This window comes from Anabas testudineus, chromosome 10 (genome assembly GCF_900324465.2).
Source record: "Anabas testudineus chromosome 10, fAnaTes1.2, whole genome shotgun sequence".
Taxonomy (NCBI): domain Eukaryota; kingdom Metazoa; phylum Chordata; class Actinopteri; order Anabantiformes; family Anabantidae; genus Anabas; species Anabas testudineus.
The window spans coordinates 16,560,707-16,579,566 of NC_046619.1; the positions used below are offsets into that span (position 1 = coordinate 16,560,707).

Here is an 18,860-nt window from a genome sequence, read left to right on the forward strand (position 1 = left end):
CAGTGGCTCGAAGCTGTCCTCACATAAACGATAAAGACCTTAAGCCCAGCTGGCTATACAAATAACAGCCACCCTGAGACCTCCTAATGGGCCAAAGCAGTCAAGCAGCGGCAATTTACAAGACCCGGACATACACAGAATAAAGCAAATTCAAAGCAACAATCCACAAGGAAACAGAGTATGCCCGGCTTAGTACACTACACATCAGATAAAATGAGGCTTGTTCACACATTAAGCAATTTGTCATTATTGGAGAATGTATTGCTGAGGTATGGCCCTGTGTTTTCACAGCAGACCTAGTCACAGATACATGGCCTGCAGAAAATAGCAGTTTCTCAAATGCAGGAATGTTTTTTTTTTTTGTCATTCACCCACACCACACAAGAAATGTGGAAACTTTTCTAAAATGCTTGCATTGTGATTCATAAGAAGGGCCTATTATTATAAATGTTACTGGGTCCTGGGTTTTGTCACGACAACCACCTCCGCCTATAGGTTCTGTTCTTGCATTTCATTAAACTGCCTCTTGTTGTTTTTGCTTTTCACTGTCATTAACCTCTGTCACAGCCTCCACACTCACTAGACGCAGCTGCTGCTTGTATTCTTTCACCTGCAGTTGTAAGACAAGAATATAAACAAACATTACTTCCTGAGTGAGAGTTCAGCATCCATGTCCAGCAAATGTGATCACCACGTTTTACTGCACATAATTAGGACGCAAATTATGGTGACTGTGACTTAATAACTCTAATAACTGTTGCTGCAGACCCTGCCACTCCCACTTGCCCACTACCTGTGTTCCTACTACCTGCTGTAGTTATTTATCAGACTGTTTTGCTTTTAAGCCCCACTTTCTGTGTCAAAGATGTTATGGAGTTGCTAGCACAGTAATGTGATAAAAATAAATTGCAAAAACTACAGCAGCAATGAAGAAACTTTGCTGGTCTTCATTGTTGCATCTGGGATGTGGGCAGAATATTCTCCCTGAGGCGACTTGGGCGCAGCTGCTCTGGTGCCAATTGTTCCCACCTTAGTGCTGCTTGGATTTAATATTTCTCCTCACAATTAATGTAAAAAAAAATAAAAAAAAGTATATTATAAATTGTAAAATGATATAATGTCCTACAAAAAACAACAACACAAACAGCAAAAACACTGCATACACAGAGCAAAAATCCTTACTGGCTTCACTATATCTCACCAGAGGATGTAAATAAACATTTCCTAGCTCTTATCATGAGGAACCATCAGTGGGTGTGGCAGAACATATGGATACTGTCCCACTGCTTGAGATTACGTACCGTAAACACTACTCAAACTACTTTTACCCATGTGTATTCGCCCCACATTCACATAATTAAACAGCAGCAGAAAATCTGATTCCAATCAGTTCCTGCTGTTTACATCACTGCGAAGAGAACCTCCTCAGCACTTCCACTGTGAACAACATAATTAAATGTCATGTCAGTGTGGGCATGTTTGCTGCTCAGGAGCACTTCTATGATTAATCATATGTCCATGAGCATTATGTTTAGCTAAACTCTGTTGTGTACCTGTTTGCTGATAGATTGCATTAAATCATCTTGAGGTCTTCAGTATATAAAACTGTAATATAAATAAATTACTAATAATGTGTCCGTTCAGTGACTCTAATGTAATTAAACTGATTATTAAGGCATCAAAAGGATAACATGCTATTTGATACAGAGAGAAGTTTCTCTTCTCTAATAAGAGAGACACTTAACTAATTAAGTCATATCTTGCAGTAGCTGGATAGTTGCTGTGCTGTCAGTAAATATAAAGTGGATTTTGACAGTTTTTAGACGCTGCCTCTACTTTTTTTCTTGCAGTAACCGTATGATTTAATACAGTGATGCAATCTCGCTGGCAGCCTTCTCTGCACCGCTGACGGACAGAAAAAAGCAATACAAGAAATAGTGAAGAAAATCATTGACAGGGTCTCAATTTACTGAGCTGGGAAATTTGCTGAACTTCTGCAATCAATGCTCTGAATCTGGACTTTCGCTATCAACCTCCTGGGACATTTATGATAACTGCCAAGCCATGTTTGAGTCTGGAGCACAGTATGACTACACAACTTTTTTTCTTTTCTACCAGTATTACATGATTTAAGAAGGGCAGCGCTGTCGTTGACGGACGTAGTCCCGAGAATAAGGTATGCAGTACAATTTTAGTGGGGATGATTTTACATCATAGATTAGGAGGTTTAGCTTTGGACATGGCCCTTTTACACCTTACCTTTTGAAATGTTTAAGGGTTAGGGTTAGTCTTTCCATAATAGCTTCATTTGGTCCCTCGCCATGCTGTGAGCTTTGCTGTAGGGTAGACATTTCCGCTATTTATGGCTTATTAAGGGTGATAATATATAAATCTGTTTCTCTGCCACTTCTGTGATAGTGACTTTTGAAGGTGCAAAATGGGGAGCACAGAACGAGGACTCTACTGTTCTGCTACTGAGAGAGTAGGACATAAATAAGTCTCCCTTTACAAACACTGTTTTAGGTGCCTAGATGGGAAATCTTATTGGCTTGTATATACTGTATATTTTGCCAGAATATTGGTAGATTGTTAATCATATTTCAGAGGGAAACTGACTGTTCTTTGTAATTTCATTTTAACATTATGATAAGTTAAATATTTCACCAGATAGATGGAGAACACAGCCAGTTTCTTTGTGAAGAATTGCTAAATTCCATTAATATTCATAAATCAATCAGCAGCATTGCACATTTTAATTACTTGGCATTTATTAGAATGCAGGTTTCTTGTTATTTACATAATGCAACAGAAGGGAAGTGGTACAAATGCTGCAAGACTGAAATAAAGCAGACTTGTCATGTCATTGTAAATGTGGAGACAATTGGAGGTGGAGTGGAGGCAGGAGGATATATTTCTGAATGTCACCACAACTGTAATCAATTTAATAGAGAGGGCATATAAAAACAACTAAAGCAGTCAAGTCAAACTCTAAAACAGACTTGCATTATTTTTGAGCCATCTGGACAGAACGCTCAGTATCTGCATGACTCAGGGTTCTTTTTTTTCCCCAAATCTATTTTCTTGTTTATCGTATTCGGTGTGGTTGTGTGATGTTTAATATAATTTCAAGATCTTTCTGTTTGTCTTTGGTTTTCGCTTTTCTGCATTGTAAACTGTAGTTAGACAATACTGTAGCTTTTTGGGGCTTACCGCAACCGAGTCCCAGACACATAAATACACCTTTGTGTATTTGTCATAACTGGTGGCACTCGGCTGGTATTGTGTTTGCTGAATATTGGTTGGTGTCATGCTTCAATGCAGACAAGGAAAGCCAGATCCGTCAATTGGAGGCTACAATAAAGCGCATATACACTGTCTTCCAATTAGTGATTAATTGATTTCATTTTTTCATTCAATCAATGATTACTTTTGTCTGGAAAATGTTAAAATAGTGTTTAAATCAAGTCGATCAATCCAGTGACTTTTAACTTACAGCATCCTCTGACTCACTGAGCTGTCCGTGTCATAGTGACATCTCACATGAAAAATTAGAAATTTCCCAGCAACCATGACTCAGCAACCTGCTGAGTAATGGAATAAACAATATCCACAGCTTGTTTCAGTGGTTTTGAGATCTGTATACTTCCTTTTGGTCACGCGTCTGCTTCTCTGCCAGAGCAATATCCCAGACAATAACTTGGCGAACAAAGCTTTCAAGTTGACAATCAATCAGGTTTAATAAGGGGCCAGTCATGCATTGAGTGAAAACTCTGGGGCTGTCATTGTTGATTTTGCTGCAAGGTATCCTTGGAAGCTTGATCAAGCTGTGCAGCAAGGAATCAAAAGACATTAACGCAAGACTGATGCAGTTTTAATGACACTGACACAGACACTCAGCTCTACGGTTCATCTAGGGTAACTGCAGTTAGAAAGCCTCCTCATGTTTCTGGGTCCTATCTTTTAGTGATGCTTGGAATGTTCTGATCATCTTCAAATGAATGTTTCTACAAATATAACCAAAAACATGATGGTATTTTCATACTAGTCCTAAAACTAAATAGAGGGACCACAAATTAATGACAAAATGAATGGCATTTCTACAGGATTAAGGTCAGAACATTACTACTATTTAAAAAGACTTGTATTTGGGTTGTATGCAGTGTTTAATCACCACCTAACATCACGTTCTACTTTTGTCTCGTCCATCCACAGAACATTCTTCCAATATCCTTCTGGCTTCACTACATAGTGTTGGGTAAACTGTAGGCAAGCAGACAGTTGTGGCTTCCTGTCTTTGTATTGTATCTCTGTCTTTGTTAGAGGGCTGAACAATGATATTAGTCACTGCAGTTGAGGCCTTTAGTTTCCTAGATATTATCCTGCGGTTCCTAGTGACCTCTCAGACCATTACATGTTTTAATCTCGATGTGCCCTTTGTTAGTTGACCACTCCTGGGCAGGGTAACAGTGGTGTTAAATGTTCATGTCCAACTATTTTGAACCCCTCATGAGTAACATCTCTTATTCTAAGGGTGAAGATAGGCAGTGGCAAAAAAAAAAGTATGTGAACCTTTTGAGGTGTCATGGTTTTCTGCATTAATTTGTCATAAAGTGTGATGTGAAATCTGATCTTCGTCAGGTTATAATTAAAAATAATAATGACACACTTTTTAAGTATTATAACTTAAAAGCAAGTATATTCTGAAGCTAATCATGTAACGTCATGTGAGGTGAGCGGAGCTCAGTAAGACAGAGGGGTAAAAAGAAAACAAGAAAAACAGGTCAAGGTAATAATCGTCCAGAACCAGTAGGTCTGGTAACGACTGGGACAAAGTACTTAAGAAAATATTAAACCAGAAATCTTTGCACACTTCTACAAACGTGTGTTGTCATGATCAGACTCCAGTGATCTGAGGTGAAGCTGCTGTTGTCTATTTATTATTTAGTTTGACCTTCGTCAGGTGGAGGTAGATAAAGTGGTTTTATTGATGACAACACTGTTTCTATGTAACGGACAATAACGATGTTTTTTAAATATTGTTGATGATTGAAGACCAGGTATGCTAATTAGCTATTTAGCATTTAAAATACAGTCATAAAAACAAAATAAGGGACACGCTACAATATTTGACTTGAAAGTTAGGAAGGTTAATTACAGTAAAGTAATTACTGTAACATTTAAAGGCACCAATATTATATATTTAGAGTTAGCATTAGCATAAAAACTGTCCTACTTACATAAGCAGCAGCTCCTCAATGGATCCAAACTGCTGCTAAGGAACCTCTGTAGCATTATGGCTGTTTTAGCTAGTTAGTTACTCATAATTACTAATAATACTACTGTGGTGTAGCTGAGATAAATCTAAATCAGGTTGAACTTTTAATTCTGTCAGTTGGTTCATTTAGCCCTCCGGTGCCATTTATACACTTTCAGTATTTCTCATCCGTCCACCTTGAGATGAAGATGCAACGTAAGTTTCTCACTGTTCACAGTTTTGTTGATTGACTTCATGTAAACAATAATTTAACTTTAACCCTTTAGCTTTTCCTTACAGCACAAACACACTCCTAAGGTGGAGGCATCCCTGCAGGTTCAACATAACCCATAACGTAATAAATTCAACAGTCACTTAATAGAAAACACCACAGGAGGATGTTTTAAACATCTCACAGATCCTTAAAATCAGTGTCTAAGGATGGAACTTATACACTAGAGAACATGTCAAAGAAATAATGATGCCAGCCAAATCACTTTTTATCTAAAAAAAAAAAAAAAAAAATCCTCTCAACCGAGTTTCCGCTGTGCAGATAATTGCTGTCGGTGCAGAGCAATTCTTCTTTGTTAAAGGTCACTCGATTCATAACAGCGTGAAGAGTCGCCATCGCTCATTAGGAGAGAGTCTCACTATCCCGTCGAACCTGGCGTGAGCTGCCCTGTGCTGGCATTTGAGATCAAACCCACTGATCAGGCGCTGGTTTCACCATCTAATAGGCCAGATATGCCGCTGCTGAATCTGAACGGCAGGAGGATCTTTGGCTGAGAAATGTTCTCACTGGGGTAGATTTTTTTAAATTCCCTGAATACTTTTTCCAAAGCCCAAAGACACTGCTCCTCTACTTTTTTCTCATCCTGTCACCTGTTGGGTCTAAAGCCTGTTTAGCAGGTGCAAATACCTTATGGGCACTTACCGCTGTGCTTTAAACCTTCTCCTACTTTGAGTGGCGACATGTGTATAGGAGAAAAAGGGAAGGAGATAGAGAGAGATTAACAGTGATATGCATTTTGTGCCACTGAAATCTGCATTCTTAATATCCTGCACCCAGTCACCTCAGAAAGCACAGTGGAAAGCAATTATTCAGGCAAGTGCATGCAATAATATGAACACACTGAAATGCAGTAAACAAAAAACATTGTGCAAAATGGGATTCGATACCTGCCAAACTAATAATCCTCAAAGAAATAGAAATCTCTTTAGTTCAAGCTTTAGTGTTGCATAGTTTTTTTGTTTCTAAGATGTCATTCCAAGTGCCTGCAGGCAAGTCTTTCTGGAGCTGTGCTGCAGCACTGGCGCCCTGGAAATGGAGTCAATTTTAGGAGCCTTTATGCATACATAAATTAATGAGGACCGTGCAGCTTTTATTAAGAAAGAAACCTGCATGAACATGTCCCCCGGTGCTGTGTCCATAAAACCTGCTGTCATGGTAAATAACCCCCAGTGTTTGGCCACTGGCTGTAAAATCGTGTTGTGAGGTGTAGGTGCTGTTGTGCTCAATAGGAGGAGCTGTTGACTCATTATCTCCTGTCAACAGGAGATGACCCCTCTTTGGGGTCAATCCACTGATAAATAAAGATATAGATATGTTGTCATTTATGTGGTGACAGCCCGATGATCTGCCCGTGAAGTGAAGCCCCTCTGTTTCCTTCTAACCTGCTTCCTACATTTGATTGTTTATCTTGTTTTTGATTATATGTGCGGCATGCACAGCCAGGATCTCCTCACCTGCTCACCTGAGGGAGGTGATAATCATAATTAAGTAGATGAGGATGCCTTCAGGACACAACATGAGAGGAAAAGGTAATTAGGGTATCTCAAGCATCATGATATCACCCAAAAGAACCTGGTTATCTATCGCCTTACATCTAATTATAACTTAAACGTGATGCGAGTTTGTATAAATGGATTTAGGAAATCATTCTCAGAAATCCCCCCTGTATGACACTAATGCCCTTAAATTTAAAACTAAGGCTCAGTATTTACTCAAGCTTAACATCAGCAGATGTCCAAGAATATCTTCAAACATTTCAGCATTGCCACTGCTGGGGAGGTAAACCGCACCCTTGAATAGCTTTCACTTGCACAGACCTTGGGTTGATTTAATGAAGAGGCTCCTCACTGAGTCACAACAATGAGAAGACAACAGTGAATGAAGAGCGGAGAGCATTCACCAGGGAATGCTGGTGGATTTAATTAGTCTCTGTTTACCTCCTTGTGTGATGCCTGAGAACCTGATGCACACTCGCACAGAAACAGCTGTAAAGGAGATAAATTGCGAGTGCCTCCAGTCTATCAGTGCGTAGGAATGACAACTCAGTTGGGAGGAAATGTTAGACAGAAAGCCACTTCTGAAAGAAAAGAATGCACCATATTAGTGTTTTGTTTATGTCGGGAAAGCAAGCGAGAAACCTAATGATTGAGAAGAGAGGCTGGTGTGAGGTGTGCTAGAGTTTGCCATCAGGGATGTTGTGCTGAGATCAAGTCTTAAAGTGTGGAGAGGAAGTGCAGTGATGCGCAACTCTGCAAAAGCAGCATCTTTCGATCCCAAGCGTGCGATCAGGCAGGCGAGTGCGGAGAATTACAGATATGCAGTTCCTCAGCTATCGGCTATTGCATCATTATAAACGAGTAGAACATGTCGTAAAAGCTTTGACTACATCCACCGATCAGCCACACATTAAAACACGACAGGTGGACTGAAGAATGCTGGGATATGTTTGACAGGAAATGATCAGTCAGCTCTTTGTGTTGACGTGTTGGAAGCAGGAAAAATGGGCAAGAGCGAGGAGAAACATTGTGATGGCTAGATGATCGCTAACCCGACCCCAACCTACCAAATGTGATCCAAGGAAAGACAACTGGCCACAGAGAGAGTGAAGGGTAGCCGGTCTGATCCAATCCCACAGAAGAGCTACTGTAGCACAAATAGCTGATGGGCAGGTGTCAGAACTCAGTGCATCACAGTTTGCTGCGTATGGGCCAGTTTAGTCACTGGCCAGGGAGAGAGCTCATGCTGACCCCTGTCCAACGGCAAAAGTGCCTACAGTGGCCCAGTGGACCAAGGCGACGCTGTCTGATGACTCATGTTTTCTCTTACATCCTGTAAAAGACGCGTCACGATAGGAAGACAAACACATGGCGGCATTTGATGCTGTGGGCAGTGTTCTGCTGGGATACACGGGGTCCTGACTTTTCTGTGGATGTTACTCTGACATGTACCACCTATGTAAATGTAGTTACAGACCAGGTATGTGTAGCGGCCTCTCTCTACAACCTTAATGGGTTTGAGGATGCACATTGTATTTCACATGAAAATAACGCTGCAGTTAATTATGAATACATGGATATGAACAGAAAGCCTTGTAAGAGCACGTAGACAAAACATACTCATTCCCTATTATTAATTCAGGTACAAGGACCAGTATGGCGACAAGTGTGTGAACACTGATTTCTCAGATGCAATGCCTGTAGGAGATAAAGGAGGCAGATGAGAGCAAATCATGTGTAATAATAAACCTTTGTTTCCCAGAGCAACGGGGAGAGAGAGCGCAGCCAAATAGCCCGGTGGAGGTGCATTACCAATGCTTGACTGGGCTTTCGGGAGAAACCTCCAGCCCCGACAGCGAGAGCTCTCTATCTTGCGAAGGTGGAGAAGAAAACTCCCCTCTGTAGAGTGTTATATAACCACTTAATATATGGATCCAGGCAAGTAGTACACAAACACACACACACACACACACACACACACACACATTTTGTGAACAGACGATGCCAGAAACTGCACACACACCAAATGCCTCACCAATTAAACATCATTAACATGATCCCCTAGGTGTGTTTCCCAGTTAAATGTGATGCTGCTGTACTATTCCTTTAGCCAGGCTGAGAGCCAGGCTTAATTGGCTTTTCAACGACACAAAGGCCCTTAAGGTTCTAAATCCAGCCTTGAGTACAGCAACTGTAAGAACGTAAAAAAAAAAAAAGGTAGACATGGAAAAAATAACGCCCTTCAAGCAAGAGCGGACACAAACTTAGAAGTAGACCACTTCTGGTGTGTAGGTGAGTGCATCTCTCTCAGGACTGATAGTAAAGGTTGGCAGGTTTAAAGATGTTTGTACAACTGCACTTGAATCATACACACTTATTCTACAACCACGCTCTGCGAGAATCCGATGAAACTATGAAAATAAATTCCATCATTTTTATATAGTCAAATGTTTGTTTGTTTTTTTATAATCAAAAATATCATCAAGCATTTACAGTGTATTACAACAAATGATTCTATGCAACTCTTAACAGGCTTTACAGAAAATGAAGAAATATATCCATTTTTGATCTATGATACAAACCAGGAACAGCAAAAAGAGAAGTTAGGGAGGCCGGAGAGTTTTGGAGGTTTGAAGAGTTCAGTTAGACCCTGATAAGCCCCCCTGGTTTGCCCTGTGGTCCTGGCCAACACTGACACCGTACAGAGCCGACTGTAAGCTCCGAATGTACAATTCCCTGCTCATGTGGGTGATAACTACATAATAATCCAGTGACTGGAGGAATCAGTGCTCTTCTGTGACTCCCAGAGAGTCGGCATGTCTAAAAATGTTTAAGAGACATAGAGAAACGGAGTTCAACCTCATGGAGACTTGACTGTGGTTTGCTGTCAACATTCATGTAACCATGGAAATGCCGTGTTTTCGCGTCTTTGCCACCTACACAGAGTCCCTGAAACGCTCATGTAACATTCCTTCTGAACTGAGATTTGTGCTCAGTCTTCTGTGTCCTTGTGCAGTCAGGTACAATCCACCGACTTTGATATTTGTGGGCTTTATACTGTTCACATCGCCACAGCGTCTCTGTGTTGTCTTGTCTTGTCTTCTTGTCATCTCTCTGCCATGTCCCAGAAGTGTCTCGAGCAGAGTCTACGTGCTTTTGATGCCCTGGAAGCCGCAGAAGTTCCAGCGTTTCTCCAGACTTGCCCCGACGCCGGTCAGCTCCTGTCTGAAGGTGCAGGGCAGCCGGGAAAGAAGTGCTTCTACCTCACTGGGGTTAATCTGCAAACACACACAAAGCAGCGCAGAGTTAGACACAGATCTTTTCTTTTATTGGTCACTGGTGCTTTTTTTCTCCACCTGGCTTCATTATAGTGATTTACTTTATTCTGGTCTTACAGGTAAAATATTAACACCTGCCAGAGGAACTCCTCGATGCTCAAAGAGGAACCGCGCTACCCCAAGATTGTTTGTAAGCGTTTCATTGTCAGGCTCCTGTTTTTGTATGTGTAATAATTGAAGTATTAGTATTAGTATAACTGCAGTTTTGACAGTTCTGGCAGAGCTTGTCTAGGGGTCCCCAGTTTGGTTTGTTCTCTTATTTTTTAGTTGAGCAGGCCTAGTACTTAACTGTACTATGCTCTGTGTATATTACTATTAAGTTTAGTTTTTACTTAGACTCTTATTAACTTACTCGTGTATCTACATGAGCCTTCAAGACTGGAGAAGTAAGTTTGTCCATGACTTACTGACTAACTCTAAGGTTTCGGGCATTACAACTTGTGGCTGTACTGTATAATTTAAAGTACTATCTCTTCCACAAATCTAATCTCAGTGTTGACATGTTAAAGAGAAATTTTTAAATGTAACACTCCTGCCCTCTGTGAACCACATTTTTATTTAAATAGACACAAGTTCTGACTGACATGTTGAACGTTGAGAGATTTTTGTGGTTTGAAGCCAGTGTGCAGGCGTTACTCATTTTATAGAGGCTCTTTTCCAAAAGCCTTGCACCTACACTCTTTATTAATTTTTAATTTTTAAAAACACGCTGTGTACAGAACATATTTATTAGGACATGTTGCTGTGAAAAGGGTTTATAAATAATAAATAAAAATCGTCACTTTTGCTCTCTTGACTAGGTCGGCCAGTGAGTTAACTGCTTGTTGTTCATACATCCACACTTTGTTTTACATACTCCAACCCGCTCTACTCACACATCTTCACTGCAATAGCTGAATCCCAGTCTAGGTAAATTTATAGTGAGAGGGCACAAACCTGGCTCACATCACTCACGTGGGCTGACGATCATCAGTCAACTGAAATCTTAAAGTGAAGCTGCCAAAACTGTACAAACTGCTGCAGACAACCCACAGTGTCTGGAATTAAAAACTTGATTGTTCAAACCATGTGCTGATGTCAAAAAGCATTAAGATCCATCATGGACATAGCAGGAGTGTGTCATTACACACAATGGGACTATGTGTGCAGCTGGTAGATAAGCACAGGCTTGTTGATGGAGAGGCTGGTCAGTGATATGGACAAAACCCTATGGGCTGCACGATATGTGTAGAGAGTTGGTGAGGAAACAACAGATGCACAGACAAGTGTGGGCGTTGGCTCACAAACACACAAATCAACACATGAGCACAGACACGTTAAACAAAAAACTCGAAAGGCATAAGAGAGATGACTGTCACACTCTATTCTTTGCATGAGGGAATGAGTCAGTTTGGTGATGATGAGCTTATTCACTTCTTAGTTCAACCTTATGGGCACAGAGACAACGTGTTTGTAGACAAATTCATTCTTCCAAATAACGAGGAAGTTTTAACAGCTTGTATAAAAGAGAGAGGGAGATTTTATCGTCTTCTGTTTAGACTGTAAAGAAGCAGTGGCACCTGCCATTTTTTCCTGAAGGTCTTTTTGTCAGGGTGGAGAGGAGAAACGACCATTAATCTTGGAGTTACCTTCTGGCAGTGACATTGAAAGTTGGCATTTTGAAAGCCTCATGTAAGTGGCAATGAAGAACGATAATATGTCTGAAATGCCTCCTCAGAAAGAGGAGGATAAAGTAGCAGCGGGAAACAGAAATACTGTAGAGTGGGAGACTGAGGACCGAGGGTGGTGTTTGGCTTTAAGTGTCAGAAAGAAGGATTTACTTTTAATATGTTCTGGTGTAAACGGAAAATCACACAACTAGCCAGATACGGCTAGACGTGTAGCTCTGACATTTCAGGACAGCAAAACTGTGGAGTAATATGAAAGTTTAAATTCCAACCAAACAATGTTTCTGCTGCTTAAGTTTGTACATTCATGAGAGTATGATTTTGGTTTTTGAGCATTTTATTGAGTTAAAACCAACAATGAATCAGAATCAGCTCTCCACATCGTTAGTATCTGCTTGCTTAACGTTTAATTAATAGCTGTCTGAATGAACTGATTATCACTTCACACAATCTACATCTTACTTCTGCTTATTTAAAAGAATAATTGGGCAAATACACTTATTTGCTTTCTTGCAGAGAGTTAGATAAGAAGATCAATACCACTTCCCAAAATGTTAAACTGTTCCTTGTAAGTGCTTTGGCTGCACCTAAAGAGCTCTGTGAAATGCATCCATTTGTACGGAAAGGGCTGGGAAAGCATTAAGGAGCGCTGCACGCATCAAGGGGCTGTGTCTCAACTGCACAGCAGGACCCTGGCGTACAACAAGCCCATATGTCAGCCCAGCAGGGGGGACCGGCGCCGTGCTTCTATGGGTGTATGTGATTCCGAGTGATGCTGAAGAGCAGCTCTGCTAATCAACTCCACAGTGGACGTTTTGATTCATGCGGGTCTGTTACCTTGGTGTCCAAGCGCTGCAGGTAGGAACAGATGTACTCGATGCTGGCTCCAAACGGGTGGACGTGCAGGAAGGTTGAAATGATCCCTGCGGTTGAACAAACAGGATGTAACACAGACATATTTAACATCCAGTTTCTGTCATGAGAATCCAGTTTATCTGACCTTATTATTTCTTCCGACTGAGTGTAACACAAGCTTCGAGTGGCTTCTCCCCGAGTCCCACTACTGTTAAGAGTCTCTTGTATATTGTGGCTCTAGATTAGAGAGAGTGTTTAATGACGGCTTTGATGCTGTTGTCTCTCATCAAAGCCATACTCTCCCCCAGCTCAAACAAACCATCTGCTATCAGCTCACAGAGAGGGGGCCAGGAGAGAGATAATCCTCCACCTCTGCTTACTCACCACCTATCGAGCAGTGAGGGACCAACAGTTGAAACTATCTTACACAATGCTAAAGTCATTACACTTTCCACTGACTAATACTAGAGCAATAATTGCACAATCACTTCAGACTTTTAAGAAGAACTTCTACTCCAGGGCTTCTTCTTTGCCACCTGCGGGAGGTCGGTAGGTACTTGAACACTGCACCACTGCCGATGAATGCGTCTAGTTTGGGAGACTAATGATGCATTCAGATACAACAAGTAGAAACTCATTTTGGTTTGTCTGAATGAATTCGCCCACAGGTCTGTTTATTTGCCTTAAAGAGCCAGTGAACATGTTCCCTGACTGACAGTTCAGACATTTGCTGTATCAACATTCACCCACTCCATGTGTGTGGAGATTGACAGAATGTGTGTCAGAGCTTATATCAAGACACAGATTCAATATCATTAAATGTTTTACTGCACATTTCTCAGTCGCGGCACTAATAAAGCTTCATCTTATCTTAACACCAGATGATCATTAAACACTTCAAGAACACTTGTTTAACACCGCTTTTCTGTCTCTGGATCTTTTTAATCTCACAACTTTGCCTGTTATAATTTTCTAAACCTGATGGAAGCTTCATATATTTTCATGTAAAAACTTGATTTTTGTTTGTAACAACACCACAGTAATAATAACACACTGGGCAAACCTGTGATGGTGTGGCCCTTTCAAATACCCAATAAGTACAGTGTCCGCAGGCCCAGAAACTAATAAATAAACAATAGAAGGTCCAGAATTTGATTTTGACATAGTCACCTCCATAAGGCAAGTCCCAATGTGGGCAGTAGTAACACCTTAAAGCTACAATATGAATTTTAATAAAAATATATTTTAAAAATCAAAATACATGAAAAAAAAAATAAAAACATCACCTCGCCACAATTTTTCACTATATAGAACAACCGGGCAGTGGTGCACAGAAATCTATTTCTGAAAGTTTGGAGGCTGCTTCCAAAAATGTGTCTGTCTACAGAAGACATTAATTTAAAAAAGCCCAGTTTAGCATAGTTTTGTTCAAATGTGTAAATGTCTGAAGTCGTAGGATCAGCTTGAACATCTTTCTTAAGATCTGTTTTTCAATCTTTTACTAGATCTTTCACTTTCTGTGCAACACCGTGAATACTGAGAGACAATTACCTGAAAGTGTTTACCCAGTGTTGTCCCCGTTTGTGATATTAACTGCACTAATACTACAAATTTACAAAAACAGGTAACTCTCGAAGAGAGGAGGAAGCAGGCAGCGAAGAAAGCCTACCTCCAGTCTACAATGTAGATCATCTGAAGCATACTGATGCTCCAAAGGTGGTTATAGTTTTAATACTGTGCTTTTGTGATGAATATTCCCAAAATTACTACAAATGAACTGACACAGGAAATGTAATTCCTAAGAATGGATAATAATAATACACATGGGCTCGTACCAACTAGCAGAGCCTCCCTCTCAGAGTGGACAGGACTTGGTGGATGCTTCTCTGTAGGACCTTCCTTCTCCTGGCTGCAGGACACCACTGTTGATACTGCAGCTTCCTACACACATAAATAGACAGTGTTACCTTAAATGAATCTGCAACCAGCCGCTGTTTGATTACTGCTGACATGAAGTGAACAAGCTTAAATTTAAGCTGATCCATGGGAAAATGCGCGAATGAACAAATCAGAAAGTTTCTCCACCAACACATCAATGAGGAGAGACAATAAGGAGGAGGATAATGAGGTGTGGGAGAATATTCAGCCAGCAGCTATACTTCTGATCAAGGCATGAAATGCATGTCACACACACACACACACACACACACACACACACACACACACACACACACACACACACACACACACACACACACACACACACACACACACACACACACACACACACGCACAAATAGATGAGTGTAAAAGGAACAAATTGAGGGAGAGGAGAAGAGACTTGGAAGGCAAATGATCAAGCTGTTAGTTTCAGATCTCTGACAGGTGGCAGAAAAAAGACAGAGGAATAACTGAAGAGTTTTGTCTGTTTGTTGTCCTACATACTAGTACTGTGTGCAGCACTTCCCCTCAAAGTGTGAGACGCCTAGTGGCGGTTTTCTGTTTTTTATCTATCCATAACACCCTGTGAGTGTGTGTCAGCGTTCGGGTGTGTAGGCGTGTGTGCGCAAAACATTTTGACTTCATAACCCCTTTATCTCCTAGCCCGGTTGTGTGTGGCTGATTTATTTAATGACAAATGCAGTCGCAGGGAACTGGATTGGCCTGTAATGATCTGTCATGTCAGTGAAAGAGGTTAGAAGAAGAGAGAACGAGGACACAAAACAATACGTGGAGAGGTGTGGGGAGGGTTTCAACCTTTTTTCCACTTACACTGGCTTGATTAGGACTCTCCTCGCTGCCTCTGTCATCTTGCTTTGACATCTCCAGCTGCGGCACATTAGAAACATATGAGGAAAAGCCACTGAGAAACAAGCTGAGCACTAATGTAGACAGATGGGCGAGTGTGGTTGCTTACAGCTTGGTGTGCGAACTCAGACAAATACAAGCACTGTTTACATGGCTCTGGAAGACTGTCCAAAGATTTCTGATTTTGAAAAAACCAAAACACTAAAAACCATGTGGATATAATTAACTCTACTGTCGAATAACTTTTTAACAAGCACTGTGTGTCTCCTGATTTCTTGGAATTTGCTGAAATAATGACGGATGGAGAAAATGTTTTTAAAAGAGCATGCGTTGATATTGTGAAGACATCAATTGTCATTTAAATTATTTTCACCCTAAACACACTATAGATCTAATTAAAGTGCACCAATTTTACAAATGAACATCAGCTTATGTGTTAGACGCAGAAAGTTGAAAGGGACTCGTTTGTTTGATGTGTCATCTGCTTGCATTTAAAAAAAAAGGCTTGAAAGCAGGGTGACATCAGTGAGGGCTGAGATGCAATTATGTTTTTAAAATAAGTTGATAAGAGCGCCCACATTCGGACAGTCTTTCTTTGAAGGTTTTCATAGTGTTGCACTCATTGGTGCAAACGTGAGAAATAAAAAAAAGAAAGAAGCTAAATTCAAAATGTGGTTACTTTCAAGCAAAAACTGTCAGATGCAACATCGCATAAAAAGACGTGTTGGGCGAGGGAGTCGAGACGCTGCTGGGCCATCAACACACTGGTTGAATCATACTGACGCCTTTAGCTGTTTTCTGTTGCTCTTCTTTGTACAGTTCAGGAAAATAACACTGGTCATGTCACGGTGTCTCAGTTTGGAAACAGTTTTTGTACATTTTGTTATTTTTGCTGAACAAGCCTGTATAACACACTGGGATGACATGGACATTTACTACTAGTAGTCGTACTACTACTACTACTACTACTACATCGTACTAGGACCTGAAGGCCAGGACATCTTAGCTGCACCAATTTTAACTGTCCCCCACTTCATAGAAGCAGTAATAAGTCACCCCTTGCATTAGAAAAATAGCCAAGACATCAATCAACACTGTAAGGAATTGTTAATGGCAGCACTAAAATATACAAGGAAAAAATTATAAAGGATTAATGATCATAATAACAACATGACGAAGGTTAATAGCCTCAACGACCTGCACTGGTGTTGATCTAGTAATGTTTGTGGACAGCTTGGTGACAGCAGGGAGAGTGAATTGAAGGAGAACTGATGGCTTGGAAAAAAATAAAAAATGAAAAAAATCTCCCCAACATGACAAATCACCCCACAACGACCGCTAATCTTCAGAGAAACCCACACCCAAAAATTGATTTCTTTTTCTCTGTTTAATGAGACTGCCTCTCATGATTCATGTTTGCCCATATGCAGGAATTTAATTAGCATATTTCCCAGGGCTCAGAGTTGTGGGGACACATTTCTAATCAAATTCCCATTGACAACTCTGTCAGTCCGTTTGATCCAAAGAAGAGATCTGTTCACAAATTACTCACTCACCCCTGGATTATAGGAAACCTGCAGTCATCCTCTACATCTTAGAGCAAACAGACCACACGTGGAGCAGCTCCCCACATGGACTGAGAGCCTCTGATTGTATTATTATCCCATTTAATAAGCAATTGAACTTGAGGCTCAGTTTAATGACAGCAGTTCCCTCTCATTATGCAGAGACAGAAGGAACACGGACAAACGCTGGTAACATGGGACAACACCTGAAACATTGGTAAACACTACACGTCTAATGGACAGAAATATCCCCTAAAGCTGGGAATTGTTCAGTAAGATTATACATCACAGTGCAGTTCATTTAGTCGTGGACGTGTAGTAATACAACTCACCAGTGATCAATATTAGATGGGGTATTGTTAAATAAAAACTAACAAACATGTAAGCAAACAACTGTGATGTTGGGATGGATGTATGATGTCGTGGTCGGTCGAACAAATAAGGAAGCTATTTGACTGAGGTCAGCTATGCTCAATATGTTTCTAGTTAGGAAAAGAGTTGATTTGATCTGGTTCTTGTTTTTTTTTACGTTGGTACAGAGAGAACATGCAGTTCTGTGAGTGGATACAATAACTGGGGGAAAAATCCTGTCTGGTAGAGCAGCACAGGTTCTTATTAAACTGTATTTACCTGGTATGACGAGTAATAATGGAGTTTGATTTGATTTGAATAAATATGTTTAGACACTTCACGATTTTCTGCTCGTTATTATCCGTTAGTGTAGGTAATTGATTTGCACAGGAGGATCACCTTGAATGCACTGACAGAAATAGGTACTGTGCAAGTTCATGTGAACAGTTACATTAAGATGTCACTTAAAACTTGGATTTTAACTAACATACGTTCTAATGGTTTAGCTTCAAAAAAATGACTAACAATAAATCCATCAGAAAATTTGCTGCTGATTATTCTTTGGTCAAATCAATGAATCATTTCAGCACTGAAGCCAGGACACCAGTAATTTATTAGCTTCATGCTTTATGTTATACTAATACATTAAAAGGTTTTCACAGTAATCTAGAGCTTAATTTGAAGGAGGTGGAAGGACTATAAAAATGTTTACATGCAATGATGTTAAATGATTGGTTCAAAATGTTTTCTGAACATTACTGTATACTCTGTATAAAAAACTGTATAAAATCATCTGATCATTTCACTGAGCCACTTAAAACTTTAAAGGTGCGATATTAACCATTAAAAGAGAATCCATTATACTTTGTGTCAAAAAAGAGCGAATTCAACTCCCAGGGAGAAAATGAGAAAACTAAAACACTGATTGAAGTCAGAAATTGGGTGCCGCAGTGTGGAAAGCTCTTCGCTGCAGTGTTGATATTATAAAGATGCAAACAAATAGCTATTTTGAATAAATGATCAGAAATAACTTCTAAACTAGTTTAGAGTTATTCAAGTTCTCCAAGTTCTTTTTCAAATGATTGATGATTTATTTCTACAGTATCTTCAATGCACTGAACTAATTTCTTACATCATGTTCACTTTCAAAGAGACTACCCCACATTTTTATGACAGCACACTAAGGAAACTGTTCCTCATTCTCAGGAAACCCAGTATATAAAAATGTGTTTTC

At 40.2% G+C, this 18,860-nt stretch overlaps 1 protein-coding gene across 3 annotated transcripts in view; it reads right to left on the minus strand.

Annotated features, from left to right (window-relative positions):
- Positions 1–9,490: 9,490 nt before the first annotated feature.
- enox2 (ecto-NOX disulfide-thiol exchanger 2) overlaps positions 9,491–18,860 on the minus strand; it is a 146,131-nt gene continuing 136,761 nt past the window's right edge. For all 3 annotated transcript variants that reach the window (XM_026358274.1, XM_026358272.1, XM_026358273.1), the window contains 4 exons: positions 15,675–15,731; positions 14,738–14,843; positions 12,885–12,970; positions 9,491–10,320 (listed from right to left, as the gene is read on the minus strand). In XM_026358274.1, coding sequence (XP_026214059.1) covers positions 10,189–10,320; positions 12,885–12,970; positions 14,738–14,843; positions 15,675–15,731 — 381 coding nt within the window. In that variant the 3' untranslated portion in view covers positions 9,491–10,188. The remainder of the gene's footprint in view (positions 10,321–12,884; positions 12,971–14,737; positions 14,844–15,674; positions 15,732–18,860) is intronic.